The sequence below is a fragment of the Petromyzon marinus genome, chromosome 12, assembly GCF_048934315.1.
Source record: "Petromyzon marinus isolate PM22_M1 ecotype Great Lakes invasive population chromosome 12, UKy_Petmar_22M1.pri1.0, whole genome shotgun sequence".
In the NCBI taxonomy this organism is placed as follows: domain Eukaryota; kingdom Metazoa; phylum Chordata; class Hyperoartia; order Petromyzontiformes; family Petromyzontidae; genus Petromyzon; species Petromyzon marinus.
The window spans coordinates 14,070,035-14,087,637 of record NC_133678.1 but is presented as its reverse complement, the minus strand read 5'-3'; the positions used below and the strand labels follow the sequence as shown (position 1 = coordinate 14,087,637).

Sequence of the window (17,603 nt, the reverse complement as noted above, 5' to 3'; positions counted from 1 at the left end):
TGTGTGTGTGAGTCAATGTGTGTGTGTGCGTCGCTCCATGTCAGTCAGTGTAAGTACATTTCTTTCTATGTGTGTGTTTTTTGGTCCATGTGTGCGTGTGAGTCCATGTGTGTGTGTCTGTACGTACGTGTGTGTGTGTGTGCGTACGTCCATGTGTGTGCGTGTGAGTCCATGTGTGTGTCTCAGTCCAAGTTTGTGTGCCTCTATGTGCGTGTGTCAGTCCATGTATGTTTGTGTGGGAGTCTATGTGTGTCAGTCGATGTGTGTATGGCAATGTGTCTATGTGTGACAGTCCATGTGTGTGTGTGCGTCGATATGTATGTGTGTGTGTAAGTTCATGTCTGTGTGTGTGACTCTATGTATGTGTGAGTCGATGTGTGGCTGTCAGTCGATGTGTGTGCGTGGGTCCATGTGTGTGTGTGTGAGTCCCTGTTTGTGTGTCTGTAAGTCCATATGTGTGTGTAGGTCAATGTGTCTGTAAGTCTATGTATGTGTGTGTGTCACTCGATGTGTGTGTGTAAGTCAATGTGTGTGTGTGACTTGATATGTGTGTGTGTCAGTCCATGTGCAGTTGTGTTCGTCGCTGTGTGTGCGTGGCTCCATGTTAGTCAGTGTTAGTCCATTTCGTTGCGTGCCTGTAGGTGCATGTGTGCGTGTTAGTCCATATGTGTGCTTTATTCACTTGCTCAGGGCCTATGATACCATCATTAGGCCTGGGCTCTGGGTTGTTCCTCGTACTTTTCGAGTCCCTGACCCTGTGCTCACGATCCTTAAGGACCTTCATGATGGTGAGCGGCCCCACATCAAACTACGTGACCGTGAATCAGAGCCACTCCCTGTACATCTCGGGGTGCGACAGGGATGTCCACTGCCTCCCACATTCTTTTACATATATTTGGACCACGTACTTTGTTAAGCCTTCAATACCTCTACCGGAAGAATTCACATCTGGTACAGATACAATGGGAGGCTCATCGATGCCCGGGTGCGGTCAATCGATGGCTCCCTATTGGTCAACCACGTTATGTATGCCGATGATCTGGTAATTAATGCTCACTCAGAAGAGGAGTTGGACGCGCTGCTGCTCAACCTGGAGCTTGCCACTAAGAGGTGGGGCCTTACCATCAGCCCCACCAAAACTAAGCACCTGCCTGGGTATTTTGTACCATCGGACAATCCACCCCCATAACTCACAATTGGTGATGGGCCAGCTGTGGAGAGTGCAGAGTTTCCCATACCTGCCCAGTGTACTCATGACCGGCTCCAGTTTAACACCAGAGGTCTCACTCTGAATCAGTTGAGCGGCATTATCTTTTCATCAGCTGTGTAACACTGTGTTGAAGCTACCTAGTTTCTCACTCCGCACGAAGCTGCACGTCGTCTCGCCCACGGTCATTCCCTCCCTTCTCTACACTTGCGAAACTTGGACCCCCCTAATGCAACATTTTCGCCGGTTACAAACATTTAGGCTGGCCTGCCTACGATCCATCCTGGGTTTGACCAGGCTGGATTGTGTGATGAGCTCACAAATACTTGAAAGATCTGGACAAAGTCCTATTGGTGACCTCCTACGCCAGGCAAGGCTGCGTTGTCTGGGCCATGTAGCCTGCATGCCCAGCCACCGCATGCCTAAACACCTTTTGTTCCGCCGGATCGAGGTCTCTAAACGGGTGCGGCACAGGCTAGAGAAGAGATGGAGTGATGTGCTACAGGACGATGTGCAGCTGAGTGGACTTGTCGATGACTGATACCAGCGGTGTCAAGGCCGGTATCTGTGGAGGAGCCTCGTGAAGGACGCTACAGGCCAGTTGGAGGCAGTCGGCCTCCAACAACAATGGAGGGCGGAGGAGCGATGCTCACAAGAACGAGCGATGCACCGTGTGGCTAAAGCACAGCAAGTTAGCAGGGTACAGGGCACATGTGGTGCATCTGCCAGTCATCTCAGTCGACCTGTGCCATCTGGGTCTGCCCCGTGACCTCCTGCCAGCAGATGTTCGACACTTCACGTGGCCTCAAGATGCACATAGCCTGCCACAAGCATTGTGGTGACGTCACTGCCACTTAATGGAGAATGGCGGTTGTTGTTGTTGTTCAGTCTATGTATGTATGTGTGAGTCGATATGTGTGTGTAACTCTGTGTGTTTGAGTCGATTTGTGTAACTACATGTGTCTCTCAAGTCGATGTCTGTGTGTGTGAGTCCATATATGTTTGCGTGCGTGTAAGTCAGTGGGTTTCTATGTGTATGGGTCCATGTCTGTTTGTAAGTCCATGTGTGTGTCTGCCTTTTTCGCCCGGGCAACACCGGGTACTAACCGCTCGTAGTACTATACTACCTTCAACTTTTATGAACGACTGAGTGTTTAAGGTTAACGATTTGTCGTATTATCTTGCTGTATAGAAATTGAAAAAATACAATTACTTTACTATGCAAGTAAAAAATATGTGTTTTAATATTTTTGTGTGTGTGTTTTTTTTAATTTAGGGCCCCCTTTATAGCATGTGCTACAGGCCCCGCACTAAGTTATTCTGGTACTGATAAGCAGCACCTATTTAGGCTCAGACAATACCTGGAGGGGTGTGAGCAACAACACCACACACAGTCCATCCTTCTGCAACTCCGCATTGCTCATGATCATGTTGGTGGCCAGACCTCTGCTTATTTTAGGCTTAGGAGGCCCCCAGGTCAGGTTTCTACTCCAGTTCCCACAGTTGCTCTGCGTCACCAGGAATTGAACCCCCTGAACACCACTGCCACCACATAAAAACAAATCTCTGTTTTAAAAATAATTTCTAGTACTGTATATTCAGAATGCACTGCCATTTTACAATAACCTTGTGAAATATTAAACAAGGCATTGTAGATTCGGCATTGTTAATGTCAATGTCAAAACATGCATATACTGTATTTCTATACTGCTGTATTATTAATGGGTCGTTGAAAGTTAAACCCAGGACAAGCTCAGTGAGACAACTACCGGATATGATCAGCAGAAACTCATTGCGACTGCTAATGGCTGAGTTGTGCTCTTTCTGCCATATTGAATGTGGTATTGCAATTCGTGTAGTTGCAGCCCCTCAAACCGAAGTTTCACTTTGCAGTCATGGGTGCATAGCTGGCGAGTGTTCAGTGAGTCGTGAGAACGGGAGTCAGTAGCGTCTAGAAAGGGTGAGTGTGAAGTGAGCGATGCATGTCTGTTTCGTGTGTCGGGTGAGTTGCAGGTTAGTGGTGTCTGAAGGTCAGCCGAGTAGAGATGGTTAGGCGAGTCGTATGTACTGTATGTTGAACATGTTTCGCACCATACGTAGCCTAGCAGTGACTGGTGAATGAGTACTGTACCGTATCGAGTGAGTGCAAGATGAGTGGTGAGTAAATAGTGTTTGGTGAATCGTGACTTTTTGTTAGGTGTCTGGTGAATGTGCACTAACGTTCACTATAGTTGTTTACATAAACCATAATGTTGTTTGCATTTTTTCTTTTATTTTTCACCAATCAAAACTATACACCAGCAGATTAGAAATGTATCGAGCTTAATACAGTATGACGAATTCAGAAAACACATCAGATGCATGAATCATTTAAAAATACATTTTCTTTTCAATGCTGTATCACCCTGACTCGACTTTATTTCCACAATACAGAAGTATATCTCGTGATCCAATCCAAACTCAAGTGATATTGGAAGAAATTGCACAATTGCTACCTTTCCTTGACCTGTATATTAAAGCCTCAATGACATTAATTAAAAGTAATGTAAGTTCCTGGACATGTAGGGGCTGTACATGTGCAACAAAGAAACCATTTAATGGTGGTATAATAGTCCGGTAAGCTTTCAACTCCAACTGTTGCTTGGGAATATATAATTTGTAAACTGAATGGATGATGTTTAAATTTAGCATTTATTATCAGTCGAAGAATAGTGTATATGCAATATTATTGAACAATGTCTCCACAAAGGTAAAGGATTTTAACTTGGAATGCAAAGTGTCGTGTTATGATGGAACTTCAATTTTAAAGATGTTTTCAAATTGTATTTTCAGTACTGGATGTACAATATACATGTTGGTATTCCAAATAAATGTTTTGTTGTCAAAATAGAGAACTGTTCATCATCTGATCTAAATGCCATATTGTGACAGTGTCATTACCACTAATAACATGTCTGGCATGACCACACAAATTCACTGAATAGAACCACCCATCCTATGCTCACAGGCCCAGTTCCACATTAAACAGGCCATACCCATAGCAAGGAACTGTAATGATCGGGTTAGTGGTAGCATTGATATAAAGAGCGTGATGCTTTAAGCCTGTGGCTTCTTGAATGCGGCAATTGTGGCATTAACTCCGCTGTTGACGCTCTGCTCTCCTTCGGCGAGCTTCGGGGCTTCACGATACACGCTCATGACCTGCGGGAGAAATGGGGAATGGGTGGTGTTTGAACGTCAGTGCCTACAGATAAACGAACATGATAGCAATTATACCTGGCCGAGACCAGCCACACCGAGCCTACATGCCACCTTTGCATTGTCATCGATAAAGATAAATAGGTAATTACACTGAGCCATCGCTTCTTCTATTGTAGTCAACACCTGACTCATCTTGTGGTTAAATTTTCCATTTGGTTTTTGACCACTGGGTTCCACTTTCAATGCTTGTCATGGTAACATGTCCATTTCAATCCTCCACACATGCCCCATCCATACAACCTTTCCCTGACTATGCACCTACATTGATATTTACAACAATATAAACATTGACAATGATATTGCCATTGAGAAGAGCAATAACAATAATGATATTGATAGTGACGAGCTATTGAAAATGTTTTTGACTGTATCATTTTACTACAATATTGATGTTGACATTGACAGCCTCGGCACTCACAGCGCTGATCCAGCTGTTGTAGGCTGACACGCGGGTGAACACGGTGGGCTTGCGGATCGTGTTGCAGCCCAGAGATGAGACGTAGCTGGCGATTCCCTGCACCACCCAGGCATTGTCCCACCGCTGGCAATTCAGTGGGCCACCTCCATCACCCTGCGATGCAAAGCAGAGGATAGACATGCATCCACGTTAACTCTGGGTAAAGCAGCAACTTGATATGGTGGCAGGTGCTGGCAAGGGTAAGTTCAAGAGCCTTGGGGCTCTTGTATCGGCATCTGGATGAGAAAATTTAGCAAGTGTGCTTTCGGACCGTGTTGCTAAGTAACGGAGTAATATCGCACAATCCCAAGGCCTGATCCCTCTCAAAACACCTTGTTGTGTCTTGCCCCGCACTACTCTGGTAGCTATACACACGTGACAGGGTCTGGAACAGTAAAAATATGACAAGTGATAACTCAATACGTACCCTATTGGTTCTGGCGTTAATTTGGTCATCATTTATATTTTCTTGTTTGTTATTTATTGATTTAATGCAGTCATGCCTTCACTTTGTCAAATTTTAGTCAAATCTTAGTATCCGTGGGTTTCATTTAGTAATTCTCTTAGACGAGGCGATTAAAGCAGTCACACTACTTGTCGACTCCAGTTATTAAATGGGTTGAATGTGCGCCCCTTTCGCTCCCACAACATTACCAGGTCAGCTAATCAGTGATGTCAGTGGTCACAGCCATCGCCACGCTTGGTGATTGTTGTCCACTCACAGTTACTGTTGACTAAATGAAGATTTAAAAGAAACATTTTGCTGACAACTATTCTCATGAGGAATTGACGCGGGTTGGCTCGCGTTGCGCTCCGTACGCACATAGCACGCAGAGCGGGTGCTGCCCCCCGCGCAGATCACGCTGCTCCTCAGGCTGCTCCCCCACCAGCTGGGTTGGCTGCACGTCGCGTAGTCCACCACGGGCAGGCTGGCCTGCTGCAGGGCGCTGGGGAAGGGGCCGCTGGCTGCTCACGCGCACAGACAACGTGGAGACGGAGAGCGTTGGTGAGAAGGCATCGGGGTTAAGTGACGTTAACAGGCGCTCCCCAGCGAACTGTCCGACTCTCAGTGCTCAAAGGAGAAAAGCAACGTAGCAACACCACCACGCTGTTGGCATCATTACATCCACGTGTAGGTGGGTGCTGCATTCACCTTCTGGTGGACAGGGACAGCTGCCAATGGGGTCCCCTTTGGCGAGGTTGCCGCATGGGTGCCTCAATATACATGGAATTTGATGCAAAGTGTCCATAGCTCTGCCCCCTCTTGTGTTTAATGCACACCGAGTGAACGGTACTCACTGTCGAGGGATCCCCAGCCCGTAGCGTAGCACGGGTAGTTGTTGGGCAGGATCTGGTTGGCGCTGGGCAGGCAGGCGAGGCGCACCTTGCTGGAGAGAGCCACGGGCGATGCAATCTTGAACATGGCGATGTCGTACCTGTGGTGGATTGAGACCAGGGGCAGCCGTGATGCGACGCTCAACAAGGAACATAACAACAAGCATTGGGGGTTCAGCGCTGGGAGATCAATATTGCAGATCCTATTATCTGCTATTATACTCCAATGATTTATGGGGGGAAATGACGGATAATAGGAAGAATTGGACCACATATAATAGGAGATTGTGTGGACGCCACATCTCCCACAGATAAGTATGCCGGTCATCAATATGAGGATTTCTGTATATTCCAGTTATTGGATTATCAGAAGCATTGTATGAGATGAAGCAATAGCATTGTGTAGCATCTGTCTGTCTCTTTGTCAAACAAAGAATGGGCATGTGCTGGAAACAGTGTACGAGTACAAATCAAGACAACTCATCGCCTTGCCATTAACACTGCCTTCTATAATATAATACAATTCTACTGTTTACAAATGATCCTTAACTGACATATGATATTCAAATTATGCGTTCTTTCGTTTTACGGCAGTGTCCATGATAATGTTTGTTTGTTTAAAAATAATCTGTCTTTTGTCTGTTGGAATGTCTCTATGAATGTTTGTCTGCATGTATGTTTATCTGTCGATTGCAACTCTGAATGTCACGGTGTCACTTAACTAGCGCGTCCGTGTGCGTTCTCACCCGTTCGCCGGCATGCTGGGATTCCAGTAGCTATGCCAGACGGCCAGGCTCAATGGAGGGGTGACCTCCCCGAACTCGGATGTGGACACACTGTGCTTTCCCAGCACCACCCTGTAGCTGTAGCCACTCCTGCACGTTGTGGTGGATGTGGGGAGACAACAGAGCGACGGGCGGTCGAAATCACTTACACCTGTAAACATTGCAGTGAGAAATTACTAAACAGAAATGGTGCGAGTAACTGCATGGTATTTTCACTGCCACACTGCGGCATCGTGTAAAGGTCATTTATACAAGCTGCCTCCTTGCTCCCAAGATACACTGTTCCACCCTTGGTGGCCACAATGTGGTACAAAAAATACTGTACAACACCTGGGCCCCGGTGCAGTTGCACCGCCTGCACACACACTAGCGACTCCACTTGTGCCATGACTCACGTGAAGCAGCTCGCAGAGGTGAGCACCCATTGACTATCAATGAGGGTTCCTCCACAGTAGTTGACCCATCTTCCTCCAGAGTACCTCTGCACGAGCGCCTGCAATGCACACAAAGCGAGGCGGTGGTGATTACGGTGTTTTTTTCGGAATCTGTGCAATTTTAATATCGAATAATACAGTATAACTTTGCCCTTTTGTCAATCGACTGCCTCACAAATGCTTGCCAGAGCTGGTTGTGAAGAAAATTTTACCTGGGACTAGTTAGGATTTCACTCACAACTAACGTTAGCAGTCGCTGGGAATGTAACCCATGCAGCCTGGTTCGTCGTGCAGTGCGTAAAACACTGCGCTTCCACTCTCCCATTATACAGTGACTCATTCAATGTCTTTGGGAAGAATGGAAGATCTGAACATGTCATGTTGCACACATGCAGCCCTTTTGTCAATCCACTGCTGGATGAGGGCCTCCACGTGGCGTGTACAAAAATGGATGCTGCTGCACTGTGATCAACTGACAATGCAGCGTGTGGCTGTGATGGCTGTTATTCAGCCTCTCCCGTTACCTGCCAAGGCCAGGAGTTGGCACGAGCCTCCACGCCGTTCACCACGCGGATCTGGGGATACGCTGCGATCCCACAGCTCTGAGCAGACACCTCAGCTGTAAGGGACAATAGCATACACGCACAATACTATACACAATAGCACACACACACAATAGCACAAACATAATACCATACGAATCTCCCTGATGTGTTTTTGGTTTGTACCCTGTACTGTTCTGCATGATGTCCGATGTTTCACTCCACGTTACAAGAGCTTATTTTACATATAGTGTATTGTTTTAGGAATAGGTTTTACCCTTTTAACTGGCACAAAAACTGACACCTTTATTCAAGGCATCATGTTTGCAATAACCACAACACAAGCAGTCAAAATGCAAACAAAAAAGACAACTCTGATAATAATATGCACTGTCCTTGAATTTGATTGGTCCACACCCGAGACAGCTTTTCTTAGAGCCGAGTCTCCATTGGTGTTGGACCAGAAGACGCCAAAAGGCGTACAACTCGAAAACAGCGCACTATCAGAGTATTGAGGGCTCGGGGTGAGCATTAACATTATGAGACCTCCTTTGCCAGAAACAAGATATAGGAATAGGTTTTACCCTTTTAACTGGCACAAAAACTGTTTTATTTAAAACCCGAAACAGCGATTGTGACAGAGGGTATTTCAACGTACATGCAACGTTTGCATATCCAGGTTTTGTGCCCTCGGGTTATTTTTTTCTCCTCCACCAGGAGTTATTGAGGGTATATCGGGATCCTTTTATAACCCATGTGGTATAACCAAAATAACGAGTGACGTGAAAAAGGAGATCAATTGGAGCCCAGATCCGCCCATTCCCCTCCTAGGAATTACTCTCATTCAGAGCATATTGAAAATAATGTGAGGCCTGTGGCATGCTCCCCCACCTCCTCACCATTTCCCCTGGTTCCCCTGTTCGGGTTCATGATCGTCTTGCCATCAGGTGATCCGTGTTATTTAGGATTATAATCTAAGGTGCTCCATTGCGACTATAGTGTATGATGATCGACTCCAATGTCTCCAGGAAGGGAGTTTGGGGTCCTTCCAATTATCTAAGATAGTTTTCCTCGCCATGGTATTAAAGGCTTGGGGTCACGTTTTCTGATGTTTGGATATTACTGCAAGTTTCAGGCCCCACAGGGGGGAATCCATGGAGGGCCCAACATTCGTGCCACAGATAATATTAAAGTATTTGGCAATGTGCTGGAAGAATTTAGCGATATCCGGGCACAGTCAAAAGGCATGTAGGTATGTCTGGTGCCAGGAGCTTCTTCTAGAACTCAGTCCAGTTCCTGAAGAAAATGGAATGGTTGCTACACTTAATCAATGCGTGCATTCCAATCACTCAGCAGCTCAAGGTGTCAGAAAGAGAAGCACTCACCTCCAACCAGCAGGGCAGCGCAGACAAGAAAGGCGAGCATGGTTGATCGATGGCTCTCCAATTTGCTGGAGATTGAGCTTCTCGATCACGAGTGAATCCTCTCCACTGCCGTGTCTCACAGTTGGGATCTCTTGGCTTTTATACAGAATATGCTGCACACGTGAGACCTCTAAAGGCAAACAGAATAGGGAAGTCCAACTAGCGAACACATCCGTATGCAAATGTAAGGTTGATTTATTCCAAATAAAGACGTTGCAGTATCTCTACTGTCAGTTGGTGGGAAGTGGTGAACTATTCATGTTTTATTTTTCGAGGGCTTTCAACGTTGTGTTGGAAACGTGCACATGTATCCAATGTTGTGTCATTATGCAAACACAGATTACATCCTGGTTGGTATTTGACTGCGCCTATTATTTCCAACTGGTTAATAAAATGAGTAATGTACCTCTTTGTGATAATTTAATGGTGGTAGTTGTACAGGGATACTGTCTCCCACCATAAGTATGGGCAATCATCACCACTGGCTTCTGGCCACCACCGAAGTGAACACTGCCCAACACTGCTTGAACAGGGAGACACTTACCTGGCTTTCAATTTTAAATGTCATTCTGTTCACCTAATTTGAACGGGTACAAAATGTAGTTATGTTAAAGTGTTTTAAAAGAGAACAGAGAAGATGCGTTTATTAGACTAAATATTGTCTTTGGGATATACCTGGACCTTTTTAACCTTTTTGTTTGCCTTTTAAGCTTGACGTTCTCCAGTGGAATGTGTGTGGACCTGTAGATGTTTGAGAATCTTCCACACGTGATGCGATCCAAAGTGGCCAGGAGATGTCCATTAGTGGAGAGCATCGAGCGTTGTCCCACATTCCTACGTGCTGCTTTACTTCTGGTTCTCGGGTTTCCTTCCAACACACCAAGCACTCATTAAAGGATTTGGTGAAACATCCCAATCGAACGTTTTCCACTTCTTCGCTCAAGAAAAGTCGCTGCAAGCAGATGTTGCTCTGCATATTCCAAAGAACTGAAATTCGACTGTGTGCAGCGCACACAGCCGTGACCCCGTGACCTCATGTGGTATACCGGCATTGGGTTTCTCCAAGCGGAGCGGTGCGCAAACAAGCCACACGCTCTCCACCTCTTCATTCCCCACACCGCACGAGTCTGCCAGGAGTTGTGCTCAACATTTGTGCGCCAATTCCAGAATGATGTAAAGGGAGTCCCTGGGTTACGGAAGGTTTAGGTTCCTGAGAACGATCCGTCCGCTGAATGTTCCATATGTCAGAAACTGAACAATTTCCCCCCAAAATCAGGATTAAATCCCATAACCGGATATAGTTGTGCCTCCCCTACCCGATTACTAGGTTCGTTTTCTCTCAGTATTTCACTTGGGTGTGGAAATAGTTAAAGGATTTTAATTGTACTGTGATGCGTGCATGTATATAACATTTGCTATACATGCAAGATAAGAAATGTGCTATTATATTCAAAAGTAGAACATATGGCACGGTTTCATGACAAAAAATGCAAATAGATATATATTAATTGTGCGTAGTGTATTATCACGACTAATTGGCTGTGTTGGGTGGTGGCGGGTTTAACGGCACATTTATATTTACACGATCTAAACCAATAAAACCTCTTTTACGGATAATATTGGTCACCAAAGCCGACGTGTTAAAGATAATGTGTATAAACCTGTAAAAGCAACAGGCCAGGAATGCAAACATTCGCTAAATAATGCACGAACAATGATAATAACGTGCTAAATTAGGATATTGGCTCCTGGATTAACAGAAGAATGCTGTCATGTGATTACCCCATAAAAGGTAGTACAACATACATCGGTTTGTTCATGCGTGAGACTCATATAGAGAGATTAACTAAGGCAACTTAAATATTCTCGGGATTCACTATCCATGCCTGAGTCACAAAGGCAGTGGGAAAGCCTTGGGGAACAGCTGTTAAAATACGGCGCAAGCTGTAATCGTGTTGCCGCCAGAGGGCAGCACAGACAAACGGCTGTGGCTAAACAGCCACGTGGTTGCGATTTAAAGGCAAAAATCCCCATCTAATTAATATGTATTTAATTTGGCTCAAATCGCGAGAGCACATTGCTAATATATACCTTACACCCTTCTCCACCCGAAACAATTTGAAAAAGTTAAATCAGGTGAACAACCACGCAGATGTTTATTACTGCAGCACACCGGTATGCTGAAGAGCAATGCACAACATTTAACAATTATATTCGACGTTTTCGCTTTTAATCACATCCAGCATCACCGGGTGATCCTCAGAGTTTAACTCCTGCAGGAGATGATGATTGCCAGAGTTTAACTATTTGTTTCCAGCCTGCTTTCAAGTTTCTGTGGTGTTGCGATTTCTCGTCATTTGCAGGATTTAACTATTAAAGTTTGTTTGTCCACGTTACCATGTAAGGAGTTGGAAACGATGAGGAGTAATGTTGATAAGTTTACTCCTGAGAGCGAGATTTACACGTTGTGTAGGCACATAATGGCCCGGCTGGATCACACGGAGCTTTGGTCGTACAGAATTTGTCAAAAGAGCGGTATTTGTATTCAAAGGTGCAGGAAATAAAATGAGTGCACAAATAACGAAGGAAGAATTAGACACAGACACATGCCCTTTTTATTTGCGCAAGACGTACGCGAGTTGACAGTTTGTCATGACATTCGCAAGATAATACGTCATTCATTCATCATGCATAGTCAGCGAAGGACCGTTGTGCCAAACGTGTGACCCGTTGCGACAACATTCACATTAACTGCTCTTGCTAAAACTCACTGGCGTCTCAAGTGATTTGTTTGATCCACGTATCACGGGGGCGACCACGGGGGTGGCGCCATGCGTTTGAGGGTCGCAATCCATTTCGAATGTCGATCGCCAACCGCCAACCGCCAACTTAAGTGCGCTATTTGCTCGAGATTGCGTGTTAAGACGGGGCGACGTGTCCATAAAGTAACATCCGTCTCCATCGAACGAAGCTCGCGATCGATAGGAGACCAGTCGCAGATACAATGGTGACATTTTTGACAAAGCCGAACCATCGGGTGCCAAGAAGGCATCTTTGGCATCGCATACGGAAGGACTACAACCGATCCAAATCAGCTTGCACCTGCACAAAGAAAAAAAAGCGTATATTTAAGATCATGACAACATAATGGCCACCTTTAAAGCTAAATACAATTGTTGTCGTGTAATATCCTTTGAATAAAAAACAATATAGAGGTTTAAAAAGCAAATGTTAAATTTTCAATTGCAATTAATTTGAATGGTAATTTATTTAAAATATTCACAACTCTTCTTTATGATCTGCCCAAGTGTAAGTCACAATGTTACGGCTAATTCTGCTCCCTCATATACCCACACTGGTTTTCCCCTTAAATGAACATCTATCTGTTTAACATATTCAGAGAGCGAAGACAACTCGGTGGCTACCACGGTAACTACATTTCAAGTGCTTGTCGAGCACATGAAAGCACATTGCGTACAGAACACACAGTTCCTGACAGCAGGGCAGCGAGTGTGTTCAATGGCATTTGATACGCCATGTAGACTCATTCAATTTAGATAGGCAAACGCCAATACACACCAGGACATACCAGCATCTCAGAGAAATGCTTCCTGCATGCAAACTATCCTTGGAAATATAAAAAAAAATTCCTCCAGCCCTAGCAATGTCAATGGTTTATACACGGAACTTGAAGCAATTGGCAATGTTTGCATCGCTCATATAGTTTCTGCTACGAATAATAAATAACTCAGATGTGCGAGCAAATAGATTTGTATTCACTTTTATAATTTGATCATTTGCATGATGCAGGTCAGTGAGTCTTATCTGAGTTTCCGAGTTGATGTGGCGGGTGGGGGAAGGGATACTATCATCCTCGTTTTTACCACTCACGTTATTTTATTTTACTTAACACAGGATAAAGGATGCACTCATGCTTTTGGTCATCACTGCATCCACACATAAATGCATCTTCTGGAATAGGTTGGATTTGGTTCTAGTTTGACATATTGTTAATGTGTCATATAACCTATTGACACTCGGACAAACTCTAGTCTAACCAGTCGTTAAGCTCATTAAGCCATGTCCACGAGAATGGCATTTTGAAAGGGACTTGTCGATACAGTAATGCTGATATAATTAGCAATAAATTGTGTTAACTTTAAAGGTGCTTTATGTCATCCTTGTGCACAAGCCTTGAGTATTGGCAACAATAAACACTGCATAGATACCCAATGCAGAGTCGGACACGAGTACTCATGGGGCTCTCAGAGTTCCAGTTTCTGAATTCAAAACTCCACAGATAACCATTTGTTGAGCGAACTGTCTGCGGGACCACCCACGCAGGTACCTTCATAGCGAGCGCTGTACACACATACAGCATTTCAGAGCACTTCATTGTTTAAAAAAAGGTTAAAAAAAGTTTTTCAATGCACACACTTTTATTGGCACTCTAAAGTAATAAAATATATTTTCACCAGGGAAAGTAATACAATTTGACGTGCTAAAAAAAAGTGGGTGGCTTGCATAAAGAAAATTGTGGTAATCAACGTACATTATACATGCACCTTATGCATGCACATTGCTCTTGTACACCCTTTCGTTTGCGCACACTAATATAGCAGTACCTGTCTGCTCAGATGTAATCCCCATCAACGTATGGTAACCTGAATAGGCATGCATTTAAACAATGTATTATTTAATGATTCGCTTCCAAGCAGCACTACGTCTGTAGCTATCCGAACGGTTAAAACACAAATTTCACTCAATTTCGATACATTCTCCAATTATTCTTAGCCAGTAGTAACTAATTTGGCACAGAACTTTAACATTTACACTATGAGATATCCTTTGCCAGTAGCAAGATATAGTAATAGGTTTTTACTATTTTATCTGGCACCAAAACTGACACCTTTATACAAGGGATCATTTTTTGCAATAACCACAACACAAGCAGTCAAAATGCAAACAAAAAGAGACAACTCTGATAATGATATGCACTGTCCTTGAAATTGATTGGTCCACACCCGAGACGGCTTTTCTTAGAGCCTAGTCTCCACTGGTGTTGGACCAAATGACGCCAAAATGCATACAACTCAAAAACAGCGCACTATCAGAGTATTGAGAGCTCGGGGTAAGCATTTACACTATGAGACCTCCTTTGCCAGTAGCAAGATATAGTAATAGGTTTTTACCCTTTTTTCTGGCACCAAAACTGACACCTTTGTATAAAGGTGAGTTGTACGCCTTTTGGCGTCATCTGGTCCAACACCAGTGGGGACTAGGCTCTAAGAATGGCCGTCTCGGGTGTGGACCAATCAATTTCAAGGACAGTGCATATCATTATCAGAGTTGTCTCTTTTTGTTTGCATTTTGACTGCTTGTGTTGTGGTTATTGCAAACATGATCCCTTGTATAAAAGTGTCAGTTTTGGTGCTAGATAAAAGGGTAAAAACCTATTACTATAACTTTAACATTATCAAAATCAATTGAGTGTCCTTGTTGGCACGCGTGTTCTGCCAATACCGACAGTTTTATTTGAGAGTATTTAATATTCCTTTGCTGTTATTTTAGTCTCGTGGTGATAATTCGTCCTGTCTGCCCAACATAGCATTTGACACAAGTGCAATTAATCCGGTACATACCTTCTGTTGATAGCTTTGGTTATACAGCTTTAGGACCAGATATTATTTTCTATATTTTATGTCCCATGTCAAATCTGACTCGGATGTTTTGTTTTTCCCAAAATCTGGCTAGTTTATGAGTTACTCCTGCAGGGCATGGTTGGTGTATTTAATTTAGGTCAGTAATGTTTGTATAAACAATAATTATGATGTCCAAATCCTGTAGCTCGACTTTGGCTCATTGGGACAACTAGCGGGTGATATTATCAGCAGAAACTCATTGCGACTGCTAATAGCTGAGTAGTACTCTTCCTGCCATATTCCACATAGTATTTCTCTTCAAGTAGTGACGCTTTGAGTAACTATTCGACTACAGCCCTTAAAACTGGCATTTTATTTGCATTCATGGGTGCATAAGTAGTGACTGGTGAGTGTTCAGTGAGTGGTGAGAGCAAGAGTTAGCAGCGTCTAGTAAGTGGCGAGTGTGAATGATGTATGTCGGTTTAGTGTGTAAGATGAGTTTCAGGTGAGTGGCGATTCATACTTTTTTGTTCTATTCGGTAAAGTCACGTAGGTAAAAAATAAAATAAAATAACAAAAATCACGACGTTTCGGCCACAACACAAGTGGTTTTCATCAAGTGAAGGGACCGTGCTGTCATGAGGACAGCGTTGGAGTGAAAACAGCCAAGCCCAGGTCGCGTCCTTTAAGCTGTGTGGTAGGAAGCAAAACGCTTTGACAAAGGAATTAGCATAAAAATGAGCATGATCTACGTAGGAGGTGCATGGGCCATGATGGACCAGGAGCGGGTGGGGACCATGACGGACCAGCAACGGGGAGGGGGGGGGGGGGGTGGAGTGAGTGAGTGGAGTGAGTAAGTGGAGTGAGTGATGTGAGTGAGTGAGTGGAGTGAGTGAGTGGAGTGAGTGAGTGGAGTGAGTGAGTGGAGTGAGTGAGTGGAGTGATTGGGTGGAGTGAGTGAGTGGAGTGAGTGAGTGGAGTGAGTGGAGTGAATGAGTGGAGTGAGTGGAGTGAGTGAGTGGAGTGAGTGAGTGGAGAGAAATAAGCAACTGTGAAAGTTTGGGATACCACTATTTGAAAAAAAAAATACTGTACCATTGAAAATTAGTTTAATGTTTGGTTTGATTTAGAACATCTTTCCAATAATTGCTTAATTTGAAACCATCCTCTCGGTTGAAATTGTGTCTGTGTTTGTAAATCTGAATTGCATCGTGGACAAATCTCTGATAAAAACCCGTGGGTTTGCAAAGAGGATGGATCCTTGCAGTCACGAAAGCTTCAAATCTAGAATTGAGTGGCGATTGTCTGGTGAGGTTCAGCTGAATAGTGATGGTCAGGCGTGTCGTAAGTGTTTAGCAGCGTGGTGAATGTAAGTATTGGTTGAGCGCAAGATGAGTGGTGAGTGGTGTTAGGTGTCTGGAGATACGTCCACTTGTCATTTAATTAAATCTGCATTTTTATTTTGCACCAATACAAAATATACACCATGAGACTAGAAATATATGGAGCTCACTGGAGTAAGAGTGAATTCAGAAAACACATCAGATATATTAGTGATTGCCTGCACCACCCAATCATTGTCCCACCGCTTGCAGTTTAGTGGGCCACCTCCATCACCCTGTGATGCAAAACAGAGGACAAACATGCATCCACGTTAACTCTGGGTAAAACAGAAAAATTAAAATGGTGGCAGGTGCTTGCAAGGGTAAGTACAAGAGCTTGGAGCTCTTGTATCGGTATCTGGATGAGAACATTTAGCAAGTGTGCTTTTGGACCGTGTTGCTGTGTATTGCCCCACACTACTCTGGTAGCTCGGCACACGTCGCAGGGTCTGGAAACGTCAAAATATGACAAGTGGTAAACTCATACGCACTCTGTTGGCTCTGGGATTAATTTAATCAATATTTTAATTTTTTCGTTTGTTCTTTATGGATTGAATGTAGTCATGCATAAACTTATTTTAGTGAAATCTTAGTGTCGGTGGATTTCATTCAGTCATTCTCTTAGTCTAGGCAACTAAAGCAGTCAGACTATTTGTCCAGTCTAAGTTATTAATTATTGGGGTGGGATGTGCGCCGCCCCCCTCCGCTCCCCCAACATTACCAGGTCAGACAATCAGTGATGCCAGTGGTCACAGTCATCACCATGCTTGGGGATTGGGGTACTATCGCAGTCATTGTTGACTAAGATTTCAAAGGAACATTTTGTTAACAACTATTCTCATTAGTCATTTCGTTAAGGAATTGACGCGGGCTGGCTCGCGTTGCGCTCCGTACGCACATAGCACGCAGAGCGGGTGCTGCCCCCCGTGTAGATCACGCTGCTCCTCAGGCTGCTCCCCCACCAGCTGGGCTGGCTGCACGTCGCCTAGTCCACCACGGGCAGGCTGGCCTGCTGCAGCGCCCTGGGGAAGGGGCCGCTGGCTGTTCACGCGCACAGACAACGTGGAAATGGAGAGCGTGGGTGAAAGTATCGGAGTTAAAGAGGGACAAAATCCCTCCTGAGATGTGTGCAAA

The 17,603-nt window shown here is 44.5% G+C and overlaps 1 protein-coding gene across 1 annotated transcript; it reads right to left on the bottom strand.

Annotated features, from left to right (window-relative positions):
• Positions 1–3,463: 3,463 nt before the first annotated feature.
• Positions 3,464–9,614, bottom strand: LOC116941519 (chymotrypsin-like elastase family member 2A). The gene is made up of 6 exons (XM_032952666.2): positions 9,407–9,614; positions 8,004–8,098; positions 7,441–7,538; positions 7,007–7,135; positions 5,749–6,361; positions 3,464–5,039 (listed from the first exon to the last, which is right to left on the bottom strand). Exons 1-5 carry the CDS (start codon positions 9,444–9,446, stop codon positions 6,196–6,198), a joined length of 528 nt encoding a protein of 175 aa, XP_032808557.2. The 5' UTR covers positions 9,447–9,614; the 3' UTR covers positions 3,464–5,039; positions 5,749–6,195.
• Between the last annotated feature and the right edge of the window lie 7,989 nt (positions 9,615–17,603).